The sequence below is a fragment of the Colletotrichum siamense genome (genome assembly GCF_013390195.1).
Source record: "Colletotrichum siamense strain Cg363 chromosome Unknown KSG_Cg363_contig10, whole genome shotgun sequence".
In the NCBI taxonomy this organism is placed as follows: Eukaryota; Fungi; Ascomycota; class Sordariomycetes; order Glomerellales; family Glomerellaceae; genus Colletotrichum; species Colletotrichum siamense.
Genome location: NW_023501023.1, coordinates 1,814,653 through 1,835,442, shown reverse-complemented (window position 1 = coordinate 1,835,442; position 20,790 = coordinate 1,814,653). Strand labels below are relative to the sequence as shown.

Genomic DNA, 20,790 nt, shown 5'->3' with positions numbered 1-20,790 from the left:
TGCTAGGTCCCGGGATCAGATTGTCGGCCGGTCCAAGCATGTACCCGTACGATGTTCCCTTCCCCGGCTGGCTGTCCGTCCAAGTCAAGTCCAGTCAACCAGATGAGCTTTTGTTTTCTTGCCAGCCCGGTCCTCTGTTCGGGCGGTGGTCACACCGAATGAGCCTTGAGCGGTGTGTCCTGGGATTGGTCCATTTTCGCATCGCAATATCATGACCCTGTCCATCATGTTTCGCATTGTAGACGACGACTCCCTCTGGAAATATGAAGGCAGATGAAGTCGAGCCCAGTCCAGTCCAGAACGAGGCATTCGTGAGCCATCCATCGCCAAATGTTCGGGAGCAGCATGTGCGGGTGGGATCTGCGCCGCCACGCTCCCTCCGGGGCAGTAGATGTCCTCAACGGCGACCAGTCGCCTCACCAGGTGCTTCCAGGTTCCCAGCGCGCTACGTGTATAGCTATCCATGGTATTTCTGCTTCCTTACTCCCCTTTTTGGAATCATTGAGCGCCCGCTCAACCTCCGAGGGCCTGCGGCTCCGTGGGACCTGTCCGGAACGGCACAATAACAGTGAGAGAAGGGGCAGTGTACGCAGGCAAGCTCGCGCTTTGCCCAGACGGACTCCCGTCCAGTTCGGATACGGTCCGGAGGGGGCGGGTTGACTCACAGAGACTTCTAGTCACCCACTTCATACACTCATCTCCATCCGAATATCGCCTCGACGCCCGCAAGGTCTACCCCGTCCCATGCCCGTGGTAGGTAAGGTGACAGCTAACATATCCTGCCGAAGATGCTCGCCACCTGATGGAGCAAGGTATGTAAGGTAGGTATGCTACATGAACCCAGTTACTGGACACAGGAACCGTGTGTCGTTGCAAGACGAAACGCGCCCTTTGCTAGGCACGGCAAATGCCTCGGGGGCGTGAAGGTCTTCCTACGTAGGTAGGTAGCCAAGGTAGGTTTGGTGGCTGGACATGGTCGCAGGATGGAAACGTCTTTCTTTGCATTGGTCTATGGCTTCCCATACAGGCAATGCGAGGGACTTTGGGAGCGGCTAGGGTGCTGTGCGGGCTGAGCTAGGTATCTTGGGGAGCAGCGCTTTGGGACCTGTAACTGTCCAGTGCCCCCGAAAGATAGCGAAGGTGCCGTCTCCAACTTTAAAGTGGGTAATGAGCGATCGGCCGTCTCCCAGGCGCCAGCCCAAAGCTTGGCCATTGATGGCGGCGACAGATTGGGAAATGCTGCTAAAGCTGGAGCAGAACGCACACTCTGCGGCGATGATAAATTGTACGTGACACACCTAAAGAGAAGGGACGCTGAGAAGGGTGGAGGGCGAAGGGCGAAGGGCGACAGGCCACCTAACTGGTGTTGGATTGGCCTTGGGTTGAAATGCCAGCAGACCTTTTGCCGTTTATCCTGTGGCGGCGGTAGCGCGACCCTCCATCATCGATCTGGTGTTGCTGGGGAAGGTCGACCGAGTCTACCTTACCTTAGGTAGGTACTCTGTGCTGCTGATGGGCAGCCCTACGGAGCGCAACGGCGGCCGCGAGTTTTCTCATGAGCTCGAGGCGGAGAGAGTAGGTACCTCGCATGTTCTCATTTGATGCCCCGCAGACGCCCCCGTACCCAAGGTAGGTACCTACGGACATTGTATCCGCACTCGGTACGTACCTTGGTGTAGTCAGGAACCTTGGGTATGTACAAGGGGGGGTCTTGTGTAACCTGACGCTTCCCAGGGACGCGATCCTTTGGCAAGGGCCTGTCTTTTGGTAAGGTAGATGGCACGATGCAGCAGCAGGTTCCAGGGTTTGGCTGCATCTCAAAATACCGATACTACAGTGCAGTTCCTCGTCGGCTTCTGGCCACGAGCCAGAAGCCAGACAGACACCAAACATTCGGCAGGTTGCAATTGTATGTAGCTACTGATGCAGAACTGAAGAGGAGGCCGTCAAGTAGGCAAATTTAGCACACTTAGCTCGGTTTATTTGCGCTTGCTTGGTGTCATGTCCAACAAGGCTCTTCTGCTGGCCATGATCCTTCCTTCTCATGTTGTTGTTGGGTGGTGTGGTGTGGCAGGTACAATTCACAGGAGGCGGCAAGATAAGATGGCATCGGATCCAATCTTTGGTCACGCAAGTAATTAGGCAATGGCCAGCAAGACAAAATCTGGTCCTTGATCATTTTGTCCGGTATAATTGCGCCAAACCTTTCTGCGTTTCTCGTACAAGTCGTCCAGTCAAGTCAAGCTGGTCTTGAGCCCCCCGTACTGCGGTAGTATCGTGGAGCGATGGTGGTGGAGAATAGAGAGAGACGGGACCCCTACCCCAGCCTCAACCTTGGACCCCCTTCCCCCGCCCACGGTGCAGCGACCTGGATGCGGGCAATGGAAGGCTAGTCCCCTGTCTCCGGGCAAGTCCCAGGTCGCCATCCATGTCGGACTAAGCTATGTGCCCGCGTACCATAAGGTACCTTGGGTAGGCATGGCGTGGACCGTGGTTGGTGTGGTTGGTGTGGTTGAACCCCTACAGCCAGATTGAGACGTCGACTCCACCAGGCTGGACGAAAGGCCCCGGTACGTACCCCCACCGTCTCTTTCCCGCCCTCGACCCAGACCCCTGCAATACTGGACTGCAGCAGGTGCACCATCGCAGTGCACCTGTTCTCGCGCGTCGCTCTCCACCACTCACTCCACCCCGTATCTCGACGGTGCTGCGCGTGTGTTCGCACTTCTTGCTTCGCTGCAGCCTGGCCGCCAGCGAAACAACACAACAACTACGGATACGTACCCTCACCTCCTCGCTCCGTTGACTTGGATTTCTGATGTGCCTCCCGTCTGTTACTAGGAACGTGCTTCTCTTTCTCTGCCCTACGGCGGTTGTCACCCCCCTCCCATCCTATCCCATCACCCCCCTCCCAAATTTCATCTGTTCACTTCAGTCTTCTCTACTTGGTATCTATTCGCATATCTACCTACCGTATCCTGCGGACGCCCTGGGTAGGAGGTACCCTGCCTCTGCCGCACAGCACCTACATACTGCGTATTCTGCTGTGCCCTACACACCCTTCCACAGGCCACCCCTCCCCCCTTCATCCTTCCCACAGCCTACCGGCCACGGCAGTGGTACCCTTCTGCCTGTCCCTCTGCCTCGAGCTCTCAACACAGACAGCTCCCAGGTTAACGCCTTGCAAGGATAGGGACTTGTACCAGGCGCACCAGAACAGACCGGACCACAACCAGGTTACGGCTGCGGGTGCGGGTGCGGATGCCTATTCGCACACCCCACCCTAGGTACGCTACAAACGAATGCCTACCACGCCCGCCAGCCCTGTCTCTTGCTGCCGCTGCCATGTCATTGCTCCAGCTCGTCGGTCACTCTCCTTGGGCTTGACTGGAAGTCAAGTGAAGCCTTGGGCCGGTTTTATTTAATAGCTTCCCTTCCTCTCCATCGTCTATCGTGTCTTGACCCAACAGCTCGTTTTTCAACCATATATCTTCACTCCTCCATATCGACACTTGAATTGGAAACTCTTCCATTCAGCCTCCTTCGTACAACTGGTCTTCATACAACTGGTTGCTTGCTGGCTGTCTTCTACATCGCACATCCCTTCATTGTAACAACAACCTCGTCCTAGCCAAAACCCGAGAGCATCGTCCGCCATGTCTATGTTCACCATGTCTCAACATCAATACACCTACCCGCCTGCTGCCCCGGCACCCAGGGCCTATTCAGGTCACGGCACAAGCAGCGCATTCAGTAGCTCTGCCAACCCGGACGAGGACTGGACCAAGATCTCCGACCTCGCTGAACGCCGGAGGATCCAGAACCGCATCGCTCAGCGCAACTATCGTACGTCAGCCTCACGGAATACATGCCATTCCCTACCTCAACAGACTTTCCTCCTAACAAAGATTCATAGGCAAGAAGCTCAAGAGACGCCTCGAGGACCTCGAGAGACGCGCAGGACAGGAAGGCCCGACCGTCACCACTGAGAAGCAGACGCAGCCAAAGAGTGCTAAGCGTCAGTCGCAATCCTCCACCAAGACGCAAAAGACGCCGGTTCCAACCAAGACCATGAATCAGGGCCAATTTACCCCCCCAATGCACACCGATGACGAGCTTCTCTTCGCGCAAACTTACGAAGACGGTCGTGAAAGATCAAACACTCCTCCTCTTTTCGCCTATTCGACTTACCCTCCCCCTGAAGAGATGCTCCTTGCTCCTTCGTACACAACTCAGCCTTACCCCATGACAACTGCAGAGGTCTACCCTAGTTACCTGGCCGCAGCGGTGCCGGTAACGCTACCCCCAATGAACCATTTCAACGATGCCATCAAGCGCGAATCCTACTCCAGCGACGATGGCCTCTCCCCCTACGTGAACTACGGCTATATTTCCGGCGTCGACATGAACGCAACTGGCTCCTACGACCCCTCGAACCCTCATGTGAGTTATATGCGGCATCTGCCTCCCCGCGATCCACAGTGCTGATGGGTTGATGAGCAGACTCCTCCGCTCTCTCACTCTTTCGACCACTCGGCCAACTGTTCTGACGCTGGCTACGAGTACCCTACTACACCTTTGTCCATGCCAGGATCTCCAGGCATGATTCAACAATAAAATGGCCCCTGGCGGAGGGTGTAAGCGAGAAAAGGAGAAGAAGGGAAAAAAAAAAAGAAAAAAAAGAAAAAAAAAAACAAGTTGCAGCGGGACGCGACTCATCTTTCGATAAATCCCGCCGAGCGAGCTATATTGGAATTTACTTGACATATGCAGGGTGGCTTTGGCCAGGAGTTCGGGAGCATTTAGGGTTGCATGCAATGGTCGAAGCGCTCGACCATACGCGGAGATGACGACTGGGAACGGGCGGCGGCGTTTCAATTTGGCTAGGTACTTCGTTGTGTTGTGGACAGTTTAGAAACTTCAACGACAATCCAAACAAGAAAGATTGTCACAAGAGTCAGCATGTCCAACAAAATTTACCAAGTTACAGTCAACCAATATCCCCTCCCCCCCTTACTACGTGATGATCAACGCCTGCTCAAGCGCGCGTGTTTGTGTGCCCGGACAGCCTTAGGCCCTCTGCTTTGGCGTGGGTAGCGAGATGGATGAAGATTTACAATGGAAGGGCGTCAAAGACAAGGACGTCCCCTCCCCACAGAAGGTAATGTTTCCATGTTCGTCCGGGGCGATCCCACCGGAGTTAATCCACAAATGTCTCGCCGTAGTCTCGCCCGGAATAAGGATTTCCAAAGTCCATGCTGCTTAACTCCTAGGCCGACACCATTCCAGGGCACCTGAGCCACCACATTGGCTGACAAAGCACGCCGCGCAAAGAAACAGACGGCGCTGGGTGCTTGCACCGGGCAAAGCGACCACTTCGCGCCGTCTCTGAAGGTTACACAGGCATTGAAACAAAATGCTTCCCACTCACACTTCATGACAGACTTGCTGCCGCAACTTGGGCCCCTGTACAGACCACAGGCGAGGCCATGAAGGCTTGGCTTGGCGCGTCACTGAGGAGACCGTACCCGGCTCTGCCCCTTTCTGCTTCCCCTCAATTTGTACCTTTTCCCCTCGGAGACACCAGCACTTTTTGTTCACAGCCTTGGCTTTGCTTGGAATGACAAGGCCTCAGCATGCGAGGGGTCTGTATGGAGCGTCGGCTTTCTTCTGCTCGGATAGAGACGAACAGCGCAACAGCATGGGTAACGGCACAACAGGTGATGAATATAGTTTCAGCTTCGAAGGCTTGATGGAGGGAAAGTACATGCTGGGTGATGGGTGGGATGGGATGGGCACGGCTGGTCTCATGGGTGGAGAGCGCCGGGTGCGGCACACTAGCTCTATGTTCAGTGACCACTTCAGTCATGCCTGGGCGCAAACAAGTTGGGGTACGAGATATTGAGTTGACCATGAGACGAAATGATGGATGCTCATGACTTTGAATGGCCAGAAACCCGTACACATGAAAAAAAAAAAAACATATGGCGCGGAGGGATGAGTCTCCCGGGATATGACCATGCTGCTTGATATTCGGCATCGACATACGGATACTGCCTCTGCCTCGTCCGTGCAGACCCGGTTGTCGTACAGGTTACGTGCCGCATTTTTGGTCCAGCACTTAGGGTTGCAGGCGGGCACAGTCGGGCGTCCTCGTCAAGAAGGCTGGCGGGCTCGCCCTCTGCGACTCTCGAGGTTCAACTGTAGCTTGCAGGGTTGATTAACAAATGACATGATGTGATGGGGCACTCGGCTGCGCGGTCCTTTCGTTCGGTAAAGTCATGGGCATCCATGTACGACGAGGCGATGGAGATGTGCGCTTCAGGTAATAGCCAGCACACTACACATATGCATACACACATTCCTCTCGGCCCCTTTCTCCCGGTCTACCTTCGTTCAACCTATGTGCGTGCATACGAGGCAGCAATATTTGCAGCTACAAGTCGCTTGTCAACCCTGGCTGCACCCACATCTGCGTCTGCTGCTCAATCAGGCGAGGATACCATCGTTACACAAGATTTCTTCCTCCTCCTGTCCCAGCGGCTTCTGTCAGTTGTATGCTGGCCTGGGTTGCAAGCCCGACTTCGACGTAACACAAGGAGGGTTCCCTGTCGGCCGTCGATTGACAGACGTTAGGAAACTCGCCGGAAAGTCACCGGGGGCGCCAGTTAGCATAGGACACAGACACGTTACAAATGGACGCCACGGGGCACTTGGCTAGGGAGGGTGAGGTGGAGGATATACGCCGTAACATTGGATGGGACAGGGGGAGGGCACCAGTAGGAACTTTGGACCTTAGGCGGGTACCTCGGTAGGTTACTTACCCCGTAGGTAGACGGATAATTAGGAGGGGGGCCACGGAGAAAACGGGGGCGTGCTTCCTGGAAGGCTGAGAGGGACCTAGGCTCCGGCTGTTGCCGGAGTTAAGAATACCCAGTCAGTGGCGGCTTCAGTGGCTATACAACTCGAACTCATTCTCATCGTCACCATCTCAAGAAGTCAAGAGGTCTGCATCAGTATCTTCTGCTCCTTGCTGCCTGGCTCGGTTCGGAGGGCGGGAGGACCATGCTGGTCGGTCTTAACCGTCACATCACCGGCGCTAAAGCAGAGTATTCAATCCAGAGTACCCTTTACGTATGACAAGTACTTTGCGAAGCTGTGTTTGATGCCTCGTGCTTTTATCTTGTTGACTGGATCGAGGCTACCTGTGTTTGGTTGTTATCGTCCGGTGTAGACAGTGCAAGGATCAAAAACGCACCAGAGCTGCATGCGGGCAATGGAACCTGTGAGGGCTCTTAATTCGTGTCGCGGCCACCAGCAATGCCTCATGGTCGATGCTGGTTCATCCCGTCCATCCTATCTCGTTTCTCACAACATAACCCGGCTGTTCGCAAGCCTACTGAGGTTTTAAGTTTCTGATGCTAATTCCATCTTTGAGCAAGACCGGAGCCGATGCGGCAATGCTTGGCAAAGACGCTGGACCGGCCTACCGAGACGCACGCCCGCCCCCATTAAACTCGACTTCACGCGCTAAAACACATCGCGCAGGTCCCCTAGGTATTCTTCCAGCGCACTTACCTACGCACTACGACTTTATACCCGCCGTGATGGATCTTCCCAGCTGCGGTGCCTGAGGTCCGCCTGACATCCGTCACCTTGCGCCACAAGCGATCAGTCATCATAGCGTCGGGCTGGACAGGAAAGAGGATTCGCTACCTGTTTACGAGTCGACATCGTTGGTTAAACTATGTCCTGGTGTCCTTACCCAACTGAACAATGATACGCGCTTTTGCCTCACCAAGCCTCCGGCTCTGTTCCGAAATAGAAAGACTAGAATAATGCAACCTGCAACGCACCACTCCGTACCGCATTTCCTGCTACCCACACGTACTTGTTATGCTTCCTGCGTCAAGATCCTCCTTCGTAGTCAAGATCGGGCACACTGGATAATGCTCGTCCACAAGCACCTCGCTTTGCGTTGTGTCGTGTCTCCTTTGTGTCCAAGACGACCATTAGCCGTTGTGGATCTGTTCCGGCCGGGATGTCCAAGAGTACCAAGGTATTGCCGTACAAGATTAGCTCGTGATGTTTACGTAGGAGGTTGTATGTTATCTGCGCCTTTGCGCGGCCTCCCTCAACAAGGACCACAACGACTCAAGAGTCACATTCTCAGACATTGCCATGACACAGGTAGATCGGCGCCTAATGCGAGCCACTTGTCAAAAGTCAAAAGTCAAAATTCCTTTCCTTCCACATTAGCCCTTTGGCATACTGGAGGTGGAGGTACGCAAAGAAGTGACGACTTTCGATCTGGGGAAGCTTCAACACCATTTCGGTGGGAACTAAAATGCTTCGACACTCGGCCACGAAGTCACGACAAGGTTTTTTTGCACTCATTATCTCACCGTTTGCGCGCCCGGCTGGGGAATATAGCCTGGTCGATCACTTGGTGTTTCAATAAGTTGTGGTCTGCACATTGCCTTAGGTAATCCCGACACTGTGCCACATGCAAACCAGCTTCGACAGAGTACCTGCACTTACCTTTCTTGGTTGGTGATGAAATTAGCCCGGGCTCCACTTGGCTTACGTTTTCCCGCCATCTGCAAGCAAGCTTGCAAGCTTCCCGCGAAACATCTTCAATCCCTTAAAGAACTGTTTGGATTTACGTCGAGGCATAGGTGATTGGATGCGGCCCAGGAAGCAACCCTACTTCCCAATCACCCCCGCCGAACCGCGGACACTCCAAAACGCCCAGACACTTTCTTGCCATTCGCCGTTCTTGCAGCCCGCCGAATAGAATCCGCACATTCTTTCCATTTACCAGCCGAACAACCGCCGGCTCTACGCAGTTCAGAACGACCGCAATGGCACCGGACTGGAAATTGCTATACCTCTATGGAGGCGACAGGTTGGTTTTCTGGCCCAGATTCGGTGCGGGGACCATTGCGTTGAGAAACCCGCACCGCTCCCTTACCCCTTCTCATGATTCACTCATCTCTTGAAATAGCGGAACACATGAGACATCTGATTGACCAATATTATTAGTCCCTGGGATTCCAGTCTCTGGACTGATTCTGATGACCGAGTCCGCGGCGGAAAGAGCCAGTCTCACATGCACTGCGAATCGCCGGAGAAAGCTCGGTTTTTTGGTCACCTAGACATCACCACCCTCGGAGCAGCTGGATTCGCGTCTCAGAGGACTCTTGGTACACTCCATCTGGATTTGAGGCAGTATGATGGTTTCGTCATCAGAATCCTTGAGAGCGACTCCAAAAAGTACACTCTTACTGTCAAAGACGAGATTCTGCCTCCCAGGGACGATGGCCGCGATCAGAGCACAATCAGCTGGGAGTACGACTTCGTCTGTGATACTGGCGACGTGAAAATCCTCTGGAGCGACTTCAAACCCACATACAGGGGCAAACCCAAGCTTGACGCCAAGCCGCTGGACTTATCCAGTATTAAGAGAATCAGTTTCATGATGCGAAGGTATTGCAATACCCATCATTTTATCGCCTCATTTTCGCTGATAAAGTGTCAGCTTTTTTGGAGAGCAGGAGGGAGATTTCACCCTGACTGTTGCACATCTCGCCGCCGTTAGCGACAGACCCACGTCACCAGGATCAGAGCTATCATTCGAAAAGGACCATGCCGCCGTGCGTGCTGCTGCGCGTCCTCCCGGGGCCCAATCGTCGTGGCTTAGCTGGATTTGTGGATGGGGTAAATGACCTCCGGTGATCATAGACTCACTGTCCGGCGCCAGCCATGCTTCATGGAGTATACAATCACAATTCGTGGTGCATTCGTTTATGTACTTGACGGCATTTTTTTTTACAGCGCTATGGATGTCCATCTTTCTGTTTTAAAAGCTACCTTGATGAGCGCTTCATACAATCTGACCTATAACCTTGATCAAATCGCCTGTCACACCCATAGCCGTCACATCACCACCAGCGCCGGCACCCTGGATAATTAGTGGGTTGCTACCATACCTCTCCGTGTAAAAGCTGATGATGTTGTCGCTGCCCTTAAGCGCGGCTATGGGATGAGATGCGTCGAACTGCTCCAGACCAACCTTGACCTGCTTGGAAGCAACGTCAATGCTGCCTACGAAGCGCACAACCTTGCCTTGGCTCTCTGCGGCTGCCTTGGTCTCCTCCATCTGACTGTCAAATGCTGGAAGCTTCTGCAAGAACTCGTCACCGCTCGAGCAAGACTCGAGTTCCTTGGGGATCAGACTCTCGACGGGGAATGAAGTCGGTGATTCCACTGGCAGTCCAGCCAGTCTTGCAAGAATGGTGAGCTTCCGGGCGACATCGAGTCCATTAAGATCGTCTCTCGGATCCGGCTCCGTGTAGCCTAGCTGCTTCGCCTTGGCCACCTCGGCGGACCACTTGCCCCCGGAGCCTGATACAGGAGCAAAAGAGTTGAACAGGAAGGACATGGTGCCGCTGAAGACGCCCTCAATCTTCGTAACACGGTCACCAGTCTCCACCAGATCTTTCAGAGTCGAGATGACGGGCAGGCCCGCACCGACAGATGACTCGTGGTAGACTTTGGCGCCAGATGTCGACGCTGCGGAGAAAATATCTTGCCATAGCTTGTAGGAGCCCGAGAACGCCTTCTTGTTGGGGGTGACAACGCTGATGCCACGGCCAAGGAAGACCGGGTAGGCATCGGCGACATCTTGGGAACTGGTGTTGTCGACAAGGACGACCTTGGCGGGAGCGGCAGCAAGATACTCAGCGAGCTGGGAAAGAGGGGGCGGAGCCTGCGAAGCGGCGGAGAGTTTCTCGGTGACGCCAGTGATGGAGATGGCAGAGTAGCTGTGGTCGTATAGAGCCTTTTTGCTGGTTGAAATATAGCATAGGCTGAGCTTTGGGGAGGGTCGTCTCGCAGCTAGCGCCTCGAGTTGGGAGAGGAAGCACTTTCCAACCCCGCCAGCGCCTATATTGCATGCCACGAAACGTTTAGATGATGTTCTTTTCCGTGGTGGTGTGAAGGGATGCTCGTACCGATAATGGCAATGAATATCTGCTTGGGAGAAGACATTGCTGTATTTCAAGGACTAATCAGTTATTTAGACGCGATGTGAGCTGGGCCGTTTGCCTGTGGTTTCAGTGTTGAGTGCAACAGAGGGGTTTAGGAGGAGGGCAGGATGATTAATTTCTCTGCACCTCCGACCGCGGGGCACCAGTGGGGCACCCAACATGGGGCTTCTCGGGGTACTCTATCTTATCACTCGGTGAGTATCTGCACCGAAAGTCCTGCATCGGCAACCGGACGCCTGTGCATTCCAGCATCGGAGCTTGGGCCGTTCTCGTCCCGGCCCTGTCCAGGTCATGTCGTCATTCAATAAGGTAGCATCCCATCCCCCGGCCGTACGCATCTCTACAAATATGCACGGCTGATACAAGAATGCCCCCAACGTCGCTGCTGTCGACAATTGAGTGAGTGATCCATCGTTTTCCCCACGACATCCTGGCTCTCTCAGGATTATTTCCACTGAAGAACGGTAGTCGCCATGACTCTACTACAATCGCTTCTCCATCTCACCAACTTCAAAAATCCCTTGCTACGGACTTTAGTTCCCTCAGTCTCCGCCGCATACGCGATTCAATTTGCTTTCGCGATCCCCTCCATTCTCGCACAGAATGAACGCTTTTATGACTTTTCCGGCTCCCTGACGTTTCTGTCCGTAACTGCTCTCAGCCTGTATCTGCCCTCCTTGCGCACCACATTCTCGTCTACGGCAGCCAACGTGTCTACTCCGTTGCCGAGTCTTCTCGCTCCGTTCACCAGCCCTGGTAGACTCGGAGCTCTGAACTGGCGACAAGTTGCTCTGAGCGGTGCCGTTGTGTTTTGGGCTGTACGACGTAAGTTTACACACATCTTCTGTGGCCTAACGTGAGGTTTTTAAATCTGACCGCGGCATCTGTAGTGGGATCATACCTGTTCCAACGTATTCTGCAAGACGGCCACGACTCTCGCTTCGATGAAATCAAGAAATCTCCCGCAAAATTTGCGGGTGCTTTCTTTGCTCAAGCCACCTGGGTCTCCTTGTGCCTACTTCCTGTCATAGCTCTTAACTCCGTTCCCGCAGCTTCGTTCGCTGCGTTGCCACCCGTCAAGATATCTGATATCGCCGGCATTCTCGTCTACGTTGCCGGGTTCGCGTTCGAAATCACAGCTGACCGGCAGAAGAGTAAGTGGATGCGAGAAAAGAAGGAAAAGCTGCATGACGAGCAGTTCATGACCCGCGGCCTTTGGACTGTTAGGTACGTTTTGAACTGCGCCATTAGCATTGCCATCTCTGCTCCCATAGGGAAGGCACCAGTTGGAAAGCGAAATACGGCATGGCTAACACAGCATCAGCCAATATCCGAATTATTTTGGAGAAATTTCTCTCTGGACTGGCATTGCAACTGCCGCCGCCGGGATTATCGTATCGAAGCCTGTCCAAGCCAGTCTAGGCCTTTACGGCGGCATTGCTGGGCCTCTACTAGCAACTGCAATGTCGTTTGCAAGTCCAGCATTCGTCGCCCTGCTCCTGACAAAGGTTTCGGGCATCCCTCTGAGCGAGAAGAAATACGACAAACGTTATGGAGACCGCAAGGACTACCAGGAATGGAAGAAGAACACTCCGAAGCTGATTCCCAAGATATTCTAGCCCGGGATACTACTATGTTGAGAAATTGGTACCACAAATTGAAGATTATTTCTTTTCAATATCGGAGTTTTCAATATGACCAATGCATACTCTGGTCCGGAATGGACTAACCTGCCTAGATGAGGTAGTTTACGATCGCCCCAGCCAACCCTCTTTTCCTCTCTGCCCACTGCGCGTCCACCCACACAACCAATCTGGTGCCCAAAGCGCCTCCAACGGGAATCAATCATCAGTCAAAAAGAAGAAGAAAATGTCATTTCGCATCCATTAAATGTCATGAGAATCGGTGTCGTTGGCTGGGATGAGACAAATGCGAGTTCCAATCAGTTACTGGTGGAACTTCTTCACCTTCTCAACCTCATCAAAGCTGCCCATGAAGATACCGGCTCGGTCATGAATGTGTTCAGGCACGACTTCGAGCATTCTCCTCATCTTACTGTCGACCGCTTGACCACCGGCTGCGAGAATGTTTAGGAGTGAAACTGGGCAGGGTATAGAGATACTCAAACTTACCATTCTCAAATACCAATGCCATTGGTGCGCATTCGTAGAGAATACGAAGTTTGCCTTTAGGGCTCTTCTTGTCGGCCGGGTAAGCAAATACGCCTCCGTAGAGCAGAGTACGGTAGGCATCAGCCACCATAGAGCCGATGTACCGAGCGCTGTACGGTTTACCGTTTTCTTGGGGTGTCTTCAATGAGTTGAAGTAGTTGTTTGTGCCATCCTCCCAGTATAGCGAGTTACCCTCATTCACCGAGTAGATGGCGCGGGACTTGGGCAGTCTCATGTCGGGATGGGTAAGGATGAATTCGCCGACACCGTTGTCGAGCGTGAAACCATTCACGGTGCCGCCCCTCATAGTAATGACGAGTTGAGCCGACGCGCCGTACATGGTGAAGCCGGCAGCCAGGAGCTCAGTGCCAGGCTTCAGAATGTCTTCCTTGGTGCCAGTTGAACCCTCTTGTAATTTGTGGATACCAAAAATGGTGCCAACGGACACACCGGCATCCAGGTTGGAGGAGCCGTCAATGGGATCGCATGCGACGGCATAACGGGCGCCCGTACTGTCGTTGAAGAAGATAACGTCCTCCTCCTCCTCTGAGACCAGTAGAGCGCACTTGCCGGACGATCTCATCGCCTCAATGAAGAGATCGTTTGAGATGACATCAAGCTTCTTTTGATCGTCACCAGTGGTGTTGGAAGAACCGGCCAGACCAGTCAGGTTAACTAGGGTAGCTCGACGGATGTAGTAGGCAATCGACTTGAAGGAAAACTGCAGGGCATGGCATAGAAGTCTATGCGCATGGTTAGAAAACAAACGTAGCGGAGCAAGTGGGAGTTGAAGGCCTACGTGAAATCTCCGGTGGCTTCCTTATGTTTGGCTTGTTCTTCGGTGAGGAAGCGAGTCAGCGTAACAATGTTGGTGTTGATCTTTTCGGTTTCTTGGCCGCCGCCGTTCGTTGTGTAGGCCGACATGATGGGTTAGATGGCTGTGCCTGGACGCGTCAGTTCTTTGGTCAAGGTTGTGAGCTTCCGGGAGTTGACATGAAGAAAAGATAGAAAGGAGAGAAGTGCTTTCTAGTGGTAATTGAGGCTTGTGAAGGTGGTGGTCCACGGCGGACATTACAAAGAACGACGAGCGCACGGTATAGAGGGGTCGGGTTTAAGCCGAAGGACAATACGTACGTTAAAGTATGGCGAGTGCGATGCGGGAAGAGAGTGTGGTACAGGAGGGGAGACGTCAGAACGCAGATGAAGGTGACGAAATAGAGGAGATGCGAAAGGAAAAATAAGGTGGCAATTGGAGGAAATGGACCGTGTTTGTAAGTCCGGGTCTGGAACAAAACATCAGACAGCGTTGCCGGAAGCTCTCGTCTTCAGAGCTCAGTGCCCCTCAATTCGGCATACGGCTATCGCAGGGCTACGGTGCTACGTCCTATTATCGCGTACGATCCCGAGTCACCACGACGAAGTGGGGCCTACCGCAAGCACCACCGGCCGAGGGGAACCCGAGACATGGGGACGAAGGCGCTAATGGTACGGGACGCGAGGCGCCTCAGAGGATTTCTCGGAAACCCTCGGCGCGGTATGCAGCGAGAAGCACCCTCGTTTCTCACTACTATTTCTCGTGGACTACGTAAGTGAGTAGTCTGTCGGTAGGTTGGTTGGTTGGTTCTTTTCCGTCCCATAGTAGTAGGTAGGGAGTACTTTTGGGTGGCGGGAAAAGAAACGCTAAGGGTGGCAGGGCTGTCCATGGCTACGACGAGGACGTGTTGAAGTGCCTGTAGCTTGGTTTAGGTCAATACTTTTGGCATCTGACAATACCGCTCTGTTTCTATTCTTTCCATCGAGAGTGATGGAACCCACCGCGGTCCTTGATTCTCCCGCTCTGTACGAAGTCCGGTGGACCGGACTATGGAAGCATGAGGCACTATGACAAGAAGGTCCCATCCGGACCTGTGCGGAATGCTGACAAAGGCCAGTAATTGCTCTGTATGTAATTGTAATTGTAATTCCTACTTCCGTATTGGAGGTGGAGCTTGAGGTCTCTGAGCAGTAGTCACGACATACACAAGAGTTAGGACCAACAAACCTTTGACTTGTTGACGCCTGAGGCGCAAGCGATTCCTCATCTGCCGGCCTCTTTGGGTTTATGCCAACTCCCCCAGCTTTAACCCCACAACTGACCAAGACCACGCTCACTGGTCCACCGCGCAGCGCCTGCAGGGCCGCAGATGCCGAGCCAGCGAGCTTAGATAAGCCCCTATTTTGCGCTCACGTGCCCCCCCGCCTGAGCGTGCTCAAGGTCATGGACATGGTGCCCTTACGTGCTTCATACAGTAGCCCGCGGCAAAAACCCCCCGTCTCGGCCGCGTTGTGCTGGGAGTCTTCGCTGATGTCTCGGTTTCGCTGGCGGACCTCGGCATGTGGCAGCTGCACTAGCAGCCAGTCGATCTGCCCAGTTTACTATCCGTGCCCATCCCCCGTGCTTCGGCCAGAATCTCGACGCTTCCCATCGCCAACAACAATTTTCGTGACTTAAGCAGTTGCCTCCATTCGAAGCCCACCGAACTCCATCAAATCCACTCCGCATTTGGCCGCATCCTCCGAAGTTACCGCCTGTCCCGAATTTCTGATTTGATACTCTGCCTTCCGCCTCCAAAATGGTCGCCGACGCCGTCATCTACCATCCTTCCGTCGCACACTACCTCAAGTTCGTCGCCACGACTGTCGGTCGCGACAAGCTCCTCCGCACTCTCCAGTACTTCGCCCGTTTCTACGCCTGGTACTTGTTTCGCACCAATGGCTCCAAAACTGAGATCGCTCCTTGGGATGCCATCAAGAAGCAATTTGGCCTCACCCGCAAAATCATGCGCGTAGGCAAAAACGTCGAGCACTTCAAAGCTGCCGCCGTTGCTTCCGATGCCAAAACTATGGACCCTGTCCTCCGCTACGCCGCTGTCGGTCGCCAGCTTGGCTATGCCGGCTATCTGACCTTCGATGCCGCCACCGTTTTGGACGCGGCTGGGATTAGGAAATGGGAGGGTGCCAAGAAGCTTCAAAAGGAGGCCTATCGCTGCTGGGCCATTGGTCTGATCTGCAGTGTCATTGCTCAATCCTATACCCTTTACCGTCTTCAGCAGCGGGAGGCCAAGGTCGATAAGAAGGAAGGTGAAGGTGTTGTTGAGGCAAAGAGAATAGCCATGTGAGTACCCCCAAGATGAAACCCCTCAGAACCGTCTCTGGGACGTGAAAATTCGCGCCCTCTTCGCGTTGGCAAGCCGGCTCAAGCTAATCAAACTATAGTGAACGCGCTGGTAGCCGCCTCCAGCTCCTTTCTGACCTCTGCGACTTGACCGTCCCCACCTCCGCCTTGGCGTGGGCCAATTTTGACGATGGCATTGTTGGTCTCGCTGGCACCGTAAGCAGTTTGATTGGTGTATACACCCAGTGGAAGAAGACGGCGTAATCTTACTCTACGGTGAAGACGCGCATGCATGTTCCTGCGCTTGGAGCGTGTTTTGATGGGACGGCAAGAAGGCTTCGAAATTGTGTCATCTGAACATCCGATAATGGAGGGTATGTTGGGGCGTTCCGGTTTAAGCCAGCAAAGGTTGAGGGTTCAATTGCTACGGCAGGTACTTGTAGGCAGGGAATTTGGCTGTCAATTAATGCACATTGTCGATGCGAACGCCATGGTCCTCTTCGATGTTTACTGGGCACAGTACTAGGTCCAACTCATCATCGCATAAGCGAAGTGGAAGGGTGTGACGGGGTGCAGGCAAGGACTATTTTTTTTTTTTTGGGTCGGATATCCATGCGTGTAATCGTACAATATACATTTCCTTCTGGGTACTCCCACCTCGATTTTCCGCGACGCAACACTTCATTTTCTGTTGCCCCAAATCCTCGGATCCTACATGACTGGAAAGCTCGGAGACTTAGAACAACTTTTCAGGCCCACGAACAACCGCCATTCAAATCACATCGTTTCCTTCCTTATGGTCCAATGCGAACTAGAGGATGCGGTCTCTGTACTGTAACATGTTTTGGGCGCCTCCAGGATCTATTCAGAGTCAAGGACAGCCCCTTTGAGGCAAGTGTTTGAGCAGGAGATGAGTTACCAGTAACGGCCACCACGGTCATACTCGCGAGGGTACCCATCACGAGGGTACGCCCCATCTCGAGGAGGGAAGTCTCTCGGAGGACGGTCGTAGGGTCTACCATTGGCATAGGGATCGGGTGGCGGAGGATAGTCTCGACGGTAGGGGTCGTCATAGCGGCCTCGCGGTGGAGGGTAATCATCCATAGGGCGGCGAGGAGGGGATCGGTATCGAGCGCGATCATCATAGTACTCTCGACGAGGGCTGCGCTCACGATAGCCGTCACGATATCCATCTCTGCGCGGACTGTAACCTCGTGGAGGGCCGCGCCTATCGTAGTCGTCCATCGGAGGCGGGTAAGGGCGACGTCCGCCAGGAGAACGTGAGCGCGCGCCGCGGATGTCGCGAGGAGGCATATCGGGTTGGGTCTGATGAAGTGCGTCAGCTCTGTCAGACAGCGCATTTTCATTTACAGATTGGTAACCCACGTCGGCAACACAGGTGACACGATTTCCTTTGAATTCTCGGCCGTCAAGCTTCTCGACCGCAGTTCTCAGGTCGGCTGCGGTCTCAAATTCAACGAATCTGTAGAGTTCAGTTAGTACTTGCCAAGACCGCGGGAAAGGTGGCAATTGACTCACCCTCGACCATTGCCGTCGCGGCCGGTCTCAGAATAGACGACATCGAGACTCGATTGACGGGCAAAATCTTTGAGATCCTATATCCAGAGTCCATGTAAGTTGGTGTCCAGGAGCGGTGGCATGGGCCGAAGAGGGTTGGAAGTCCGGAGCTCAACGACCAGACAGCGTCCAGTCAGCGGTGGGAATAAAGCCATCGTCGAGGCGGCCATCCCAAGGGTTTCCTTCCTTGTTCTGATAGGGCCAAGCCGACATAGAACCAGTCCTGACACGGCAATGCGAGTTCCATCCGAGCCGCATGGTCCGCGCTGGTATGAGGACGGCAGGAGGGAAGGTATCTGTGTGCCAAAAACCGCAGAACGTGCCGGGAAGTCCATCTCGCGGTGAAAGGGTCGACCAACGCGCCTCGCGCCAGCAAAGGGGGAGAGGGGAAAAGTCCAGGTGTCCGGCTTGAGAGAATGGGGAGAGATTTCAACAGACCTGCCAACTGGTATCGGTGGGAAGTCCCGTGATCTGCATCCGATGGGGAGTACGGCGAGGCCTTGGAGGAGCGCGCTCGTTGTTAAAGCCGCCGCCATTACCGCCCTCCCGATGCCGGGTTCCACGGGCAAATTGCACTGTCAAGCGTTCGCCCATAAAATCGGATCCATCTTTTGATGCGATGCTATGGTTAGCGGACCGGACCGAAAGAAGCAGATTGCATTGTATCGACGCGCGAGAACATACGGAAAGCTGGGCAGACAAGGAATTAGCGATGAAGAAAGTGACGGGACTAGCATGCGTCGGCGTTGAAACACTTACCTGGGACTACATCACGGGCATCCATGGCATCTTTGTATTCAATGAAGCCGAAGCCGTTCATGAGTTTGATTTCAGTTATTTCGCCGGTGCCATGGGTGGCGAAGTGTGCTTCGACGTCTGCTTTGGTAGCTGGCGGAGCCAGAGGCGCATAGGTTAGCGATTTGCTACCACAGCGCGATGCACCGAGACGCATTTGGGCGAAGTTGAACTAACCAGTTCGCGGGAGATTCCCCAGGTACAACCTGGTAGACGATACTTCGGTCATTTTGATGGGAATGCCTTGTCGAGTCTGTCGCGTGTAGAAGAGCAGCCAAGCGAGATTCGCAGTAGCAGTTGCTACAGGCGTGTCAACGATACGGCCGAGTCCAATAAGCGGCAATGACGTGGAGAATTAACGACTTGTGATGTTCCAGGTCGACCTATGGGCAAAAAGGCGATTGAAGGACAGTAAGGAATAGCGCGGACGTATTCGTGCCAGTTTCTGAATGCCGACTAAACGGGGAAGACGGATGAGAGATGCAGGAGCGAGACGATGGGCTGGGCTGGGAGGGGAGAAGTTATGAAGGGTTCTAGTATCGACGTTACACCGGTCGGTCGAGCAGCGATTGGTCGGAAGAGGGAGTGTTGTCGGGCACCTCTGTGAGCAGAGTACCCAGTAGTGTGTGCGCCTTGGGGGAAAGGTGCCGGTGGTAGGTGTCAAGAGGAGATGAGGTGAGGTGAGGAACGGGGTAGGAGCTGTTGGAGGAGAAGGAAGTAAGCTAATGTAATGTAGGTACTTGACGGTTCCTGGTGCCCGCAGTGCCGCAGCTGGCTCACCTACGGTATCTCGTGCTGTAATCGAGTTCCCGGGTAGGTAAGGGCTTGAAGCACTAGGGGAAGAACGTCCAATCAAGTGTGGATTTGTAGCTAATTTATAGCTACCTAGATAGGTAGGTACCTTAGCTGCCTGACCTTGCGACCTGAGGTCCTGAGGTCCTTGCTGGGGATGCGAAGAGGAGGAGGAGGAGCAGGAGCAGGAGAGAGTAGACAACAAGGAAAGGAAGAGAGAAGGAAAAAAAAAAAAAAAAAAAAAAAAAAAAACAAAAAAAAAACACACACACACAAATTGGGATAGTGGAGCGACCGAAGAGCGTCAAGCATGCATGCCATGCTCGGGCTGAAGAGGGGAGGAGCTCCTGGAGTGCTGCAGTGGTCTGCACAACCGAGGAAAGGAGGAGGAGCAGGAGCTACAGCATGCAGGCTGCCCGGCTCTGGGGCTTCACAGCGGGGCCTTCTCGTAGACAGCCAATGACAAGCTGATATATCCTGGCACTCTCAAGCATGTCCTGGCCTATGAGGGACCTTCCCTACCTTACCTTCCATACAAGAGCTAGACTCCCCAGGTCGTTCGTCCACTGGTTCATCGTTCCACCTCACCAAGTAGGTACCTACCTGCCTTAAGTTCTCAAGGAGGGGTGGGGGGTATCCTAACAGTCGACAGTCAATTTCGCCCAAGCATCCAGTCAAACAAAAGAACTATTGTTGCAAATGGTATAACAAGTAACTCGTCAAAATAAGCTGACCAGCGGTACCTGTCGACTTGTCAAGCAACCGTCATCCTAAGGTCAGGATCGATCAAGAAGCCCGCTCAGACACCGGATACGAATTCAGGGAAGAGACCTAACAACGTCTCTCAACGATTGCTGTCGATGTTATGAGGAGACGGTTGCGGGCTGTGAAATCCTGCCAATTCGATAAGCCTTGCAAATTGCAAGGTACTTGTATTGACCATGTCTAGGCAGCAATGACGTTGGCCTTTCTGCTTCTTACCCAGAGCCCGCCGGATATGCATTCGAAGTACCCCCTGTGGTTTCACCGGTCCCCAAGTCTGGTCATCATCAACCTTCTTGATGCTGTTAATCTGACCTTTGAAGCACCTTACAAACCGGAGGTTCAAGGTGCTAAATCGCTTTGCAAAGGAATCGTCACCTCCACGATCGGACTTTCGAAAGAAGATGATACGACGGTCTCTCGGATCTCGGGTTGTCGTGTCGCATCGATGTGGGTAGCAGGTTGCTGGGTATTTTAGTCAGTACTA

At 53.7% G+C, this 20,790-nt stretch overlaps 7 protein-coding genes across 7 annotated transcripts; 4 read left to right on the top strand and 3 right to left on the bottom strand.

Annotated features, from left to right (window-relative positions):
- Positions 1-3,671: 3,671 nt before the first annotated feature.
- Positions 3,672-4,617, top strand: radR (Transcription factor radR; the record flags this gene model as incomplete). Its single annotated transcript, XM_036646244.1, has 3 exons — positions 3,672-3,846; positions 3,917-4,443; positions 4,504-4,617. The coding sequence occupies 3 exons, from the start codon at positions 3,672-3,674 to the stop codon at positions 4,615-4,617; spliced, it is 816 nt and encodes a 271-aa protein (XP_036487984.1).
- A 4,247-nt stretch (positions 4,618-8,864) lies between these two features.
- CGCS363_v014394 (Uncharacterized protein) lies at positions 8,865-9,728 on the top strand (the record flags this gene model as incomplete). The annotated part of the gene is made up of 3 exons (XM_036646243.1): positions 8,865-8,908; positions 9,046-9,489; positions 9,542-9,728. The coding sequence occupies 3 exons, from the start codon at positions 8,865-8,867 to the stop codon at positions 9,726-9,728; spliced, it is 675 nt and encodes a 224-aa protein (XP_036487985.1).
- Positions 9,729-9,886: 158 nt separating this feature from the next.
- CGCS363_v014393 (Homoserine dehydrogenase) lies at positions 9,887-11,052 on the bottom strand (the record flags this gene model as incomplete). Its single annotated transcript, XM_036646242.1, has 2 exons — positions 9,887-10,947; positions 11,016-11,052. 2 exons carry the CDS (start codon positions 11,050-11,052, stop codon positions 9,887-9,889), a joined length of 1,098 nt encoding a protein of 365 aa, XP_036488340.1.
- Positions 11,053-11,524: 472 nt separating this feature from the next.
- CGCS363_v014392 (uncharacterized protein) lies at positions 11,525-12,670 on the top strand (the record flags this gene model as incomplete). Its single annotated transcript, XM_036646241.1, has 3 exons — positions 11,525-11,876; positions 11,942-12,278; positions 12,376-12,670. 3 exons carry the CDS (start codon positions 11,525-11,527, stop codon positions 12,668-12,670), a joined length of 984 nt encoding a protein of 327 aa, XP_036488342.1.
- Positions 12,671-12,997: 327 nt separating this feature from the next.
- Positions 12,998-14,146, bottom strand: FBP1 (Fructose-1,6-bisphosphatase; the record flags this gene model as incomplete). The annotated part of the gene is made up of 3 exons (XM_036646240.1): positions 12,998-13,128; positions 13,184-13,965; positions 14,022-14,146. The coding sequence occupies 3 exons, from the start codon at positions 14,144-14,146 to the stop codon at positions 12,998-13,000; spliced, it is 1,038 nt and encodes a 345-aa protein (XP_036487980.1).
- Positions 14,147-15,834: 1,688 nt separating this feature from the next.
- Positions 15,835-16,640, top strand: PEX11A (Peroxisomal membrane protein PMP30A; the record flags this gene model as incomplete). Its single annotated transcript, XM_036646239.1, has 2 exons — positions 15,835-16,376; positions 16,478-16,640. The coding sequence occupies 2 exons, from the start codon at positions 15,835-15,837 to the stop codon at positions 16,638-16,640; spliced, it is 705 nt and encodes a 234-aa protein (XP_036487981.1).
- Positions 16,641-17,187: 547 nt separating this feature from the next.
- Positions 17,188-18,978, bottom strand: srp2 (Pre-mRNA-splicing factor srp2; the record flags this gene model as incomplete). The annotated part of the gene is made up of 8 exons (XM_036646238.1): positions 17,188-17,237; positions 17,296-17,719; positions 17,763-17,859; positions 17,916-17,992; positions 18,393-18,562; positions 18,639-18,644; positions 18,714-18,842; positions 18,927-18,978. 8 exons carry the CDS (start codon positions 18,976-18,978, stop codon positions 17,188-17,190), a joined length of 1,005 nt encoding a protein of 334 aa, XP_036488547.1.
- Positions 18,979-20,790: the final 1,812 nt, after the last annotated feature.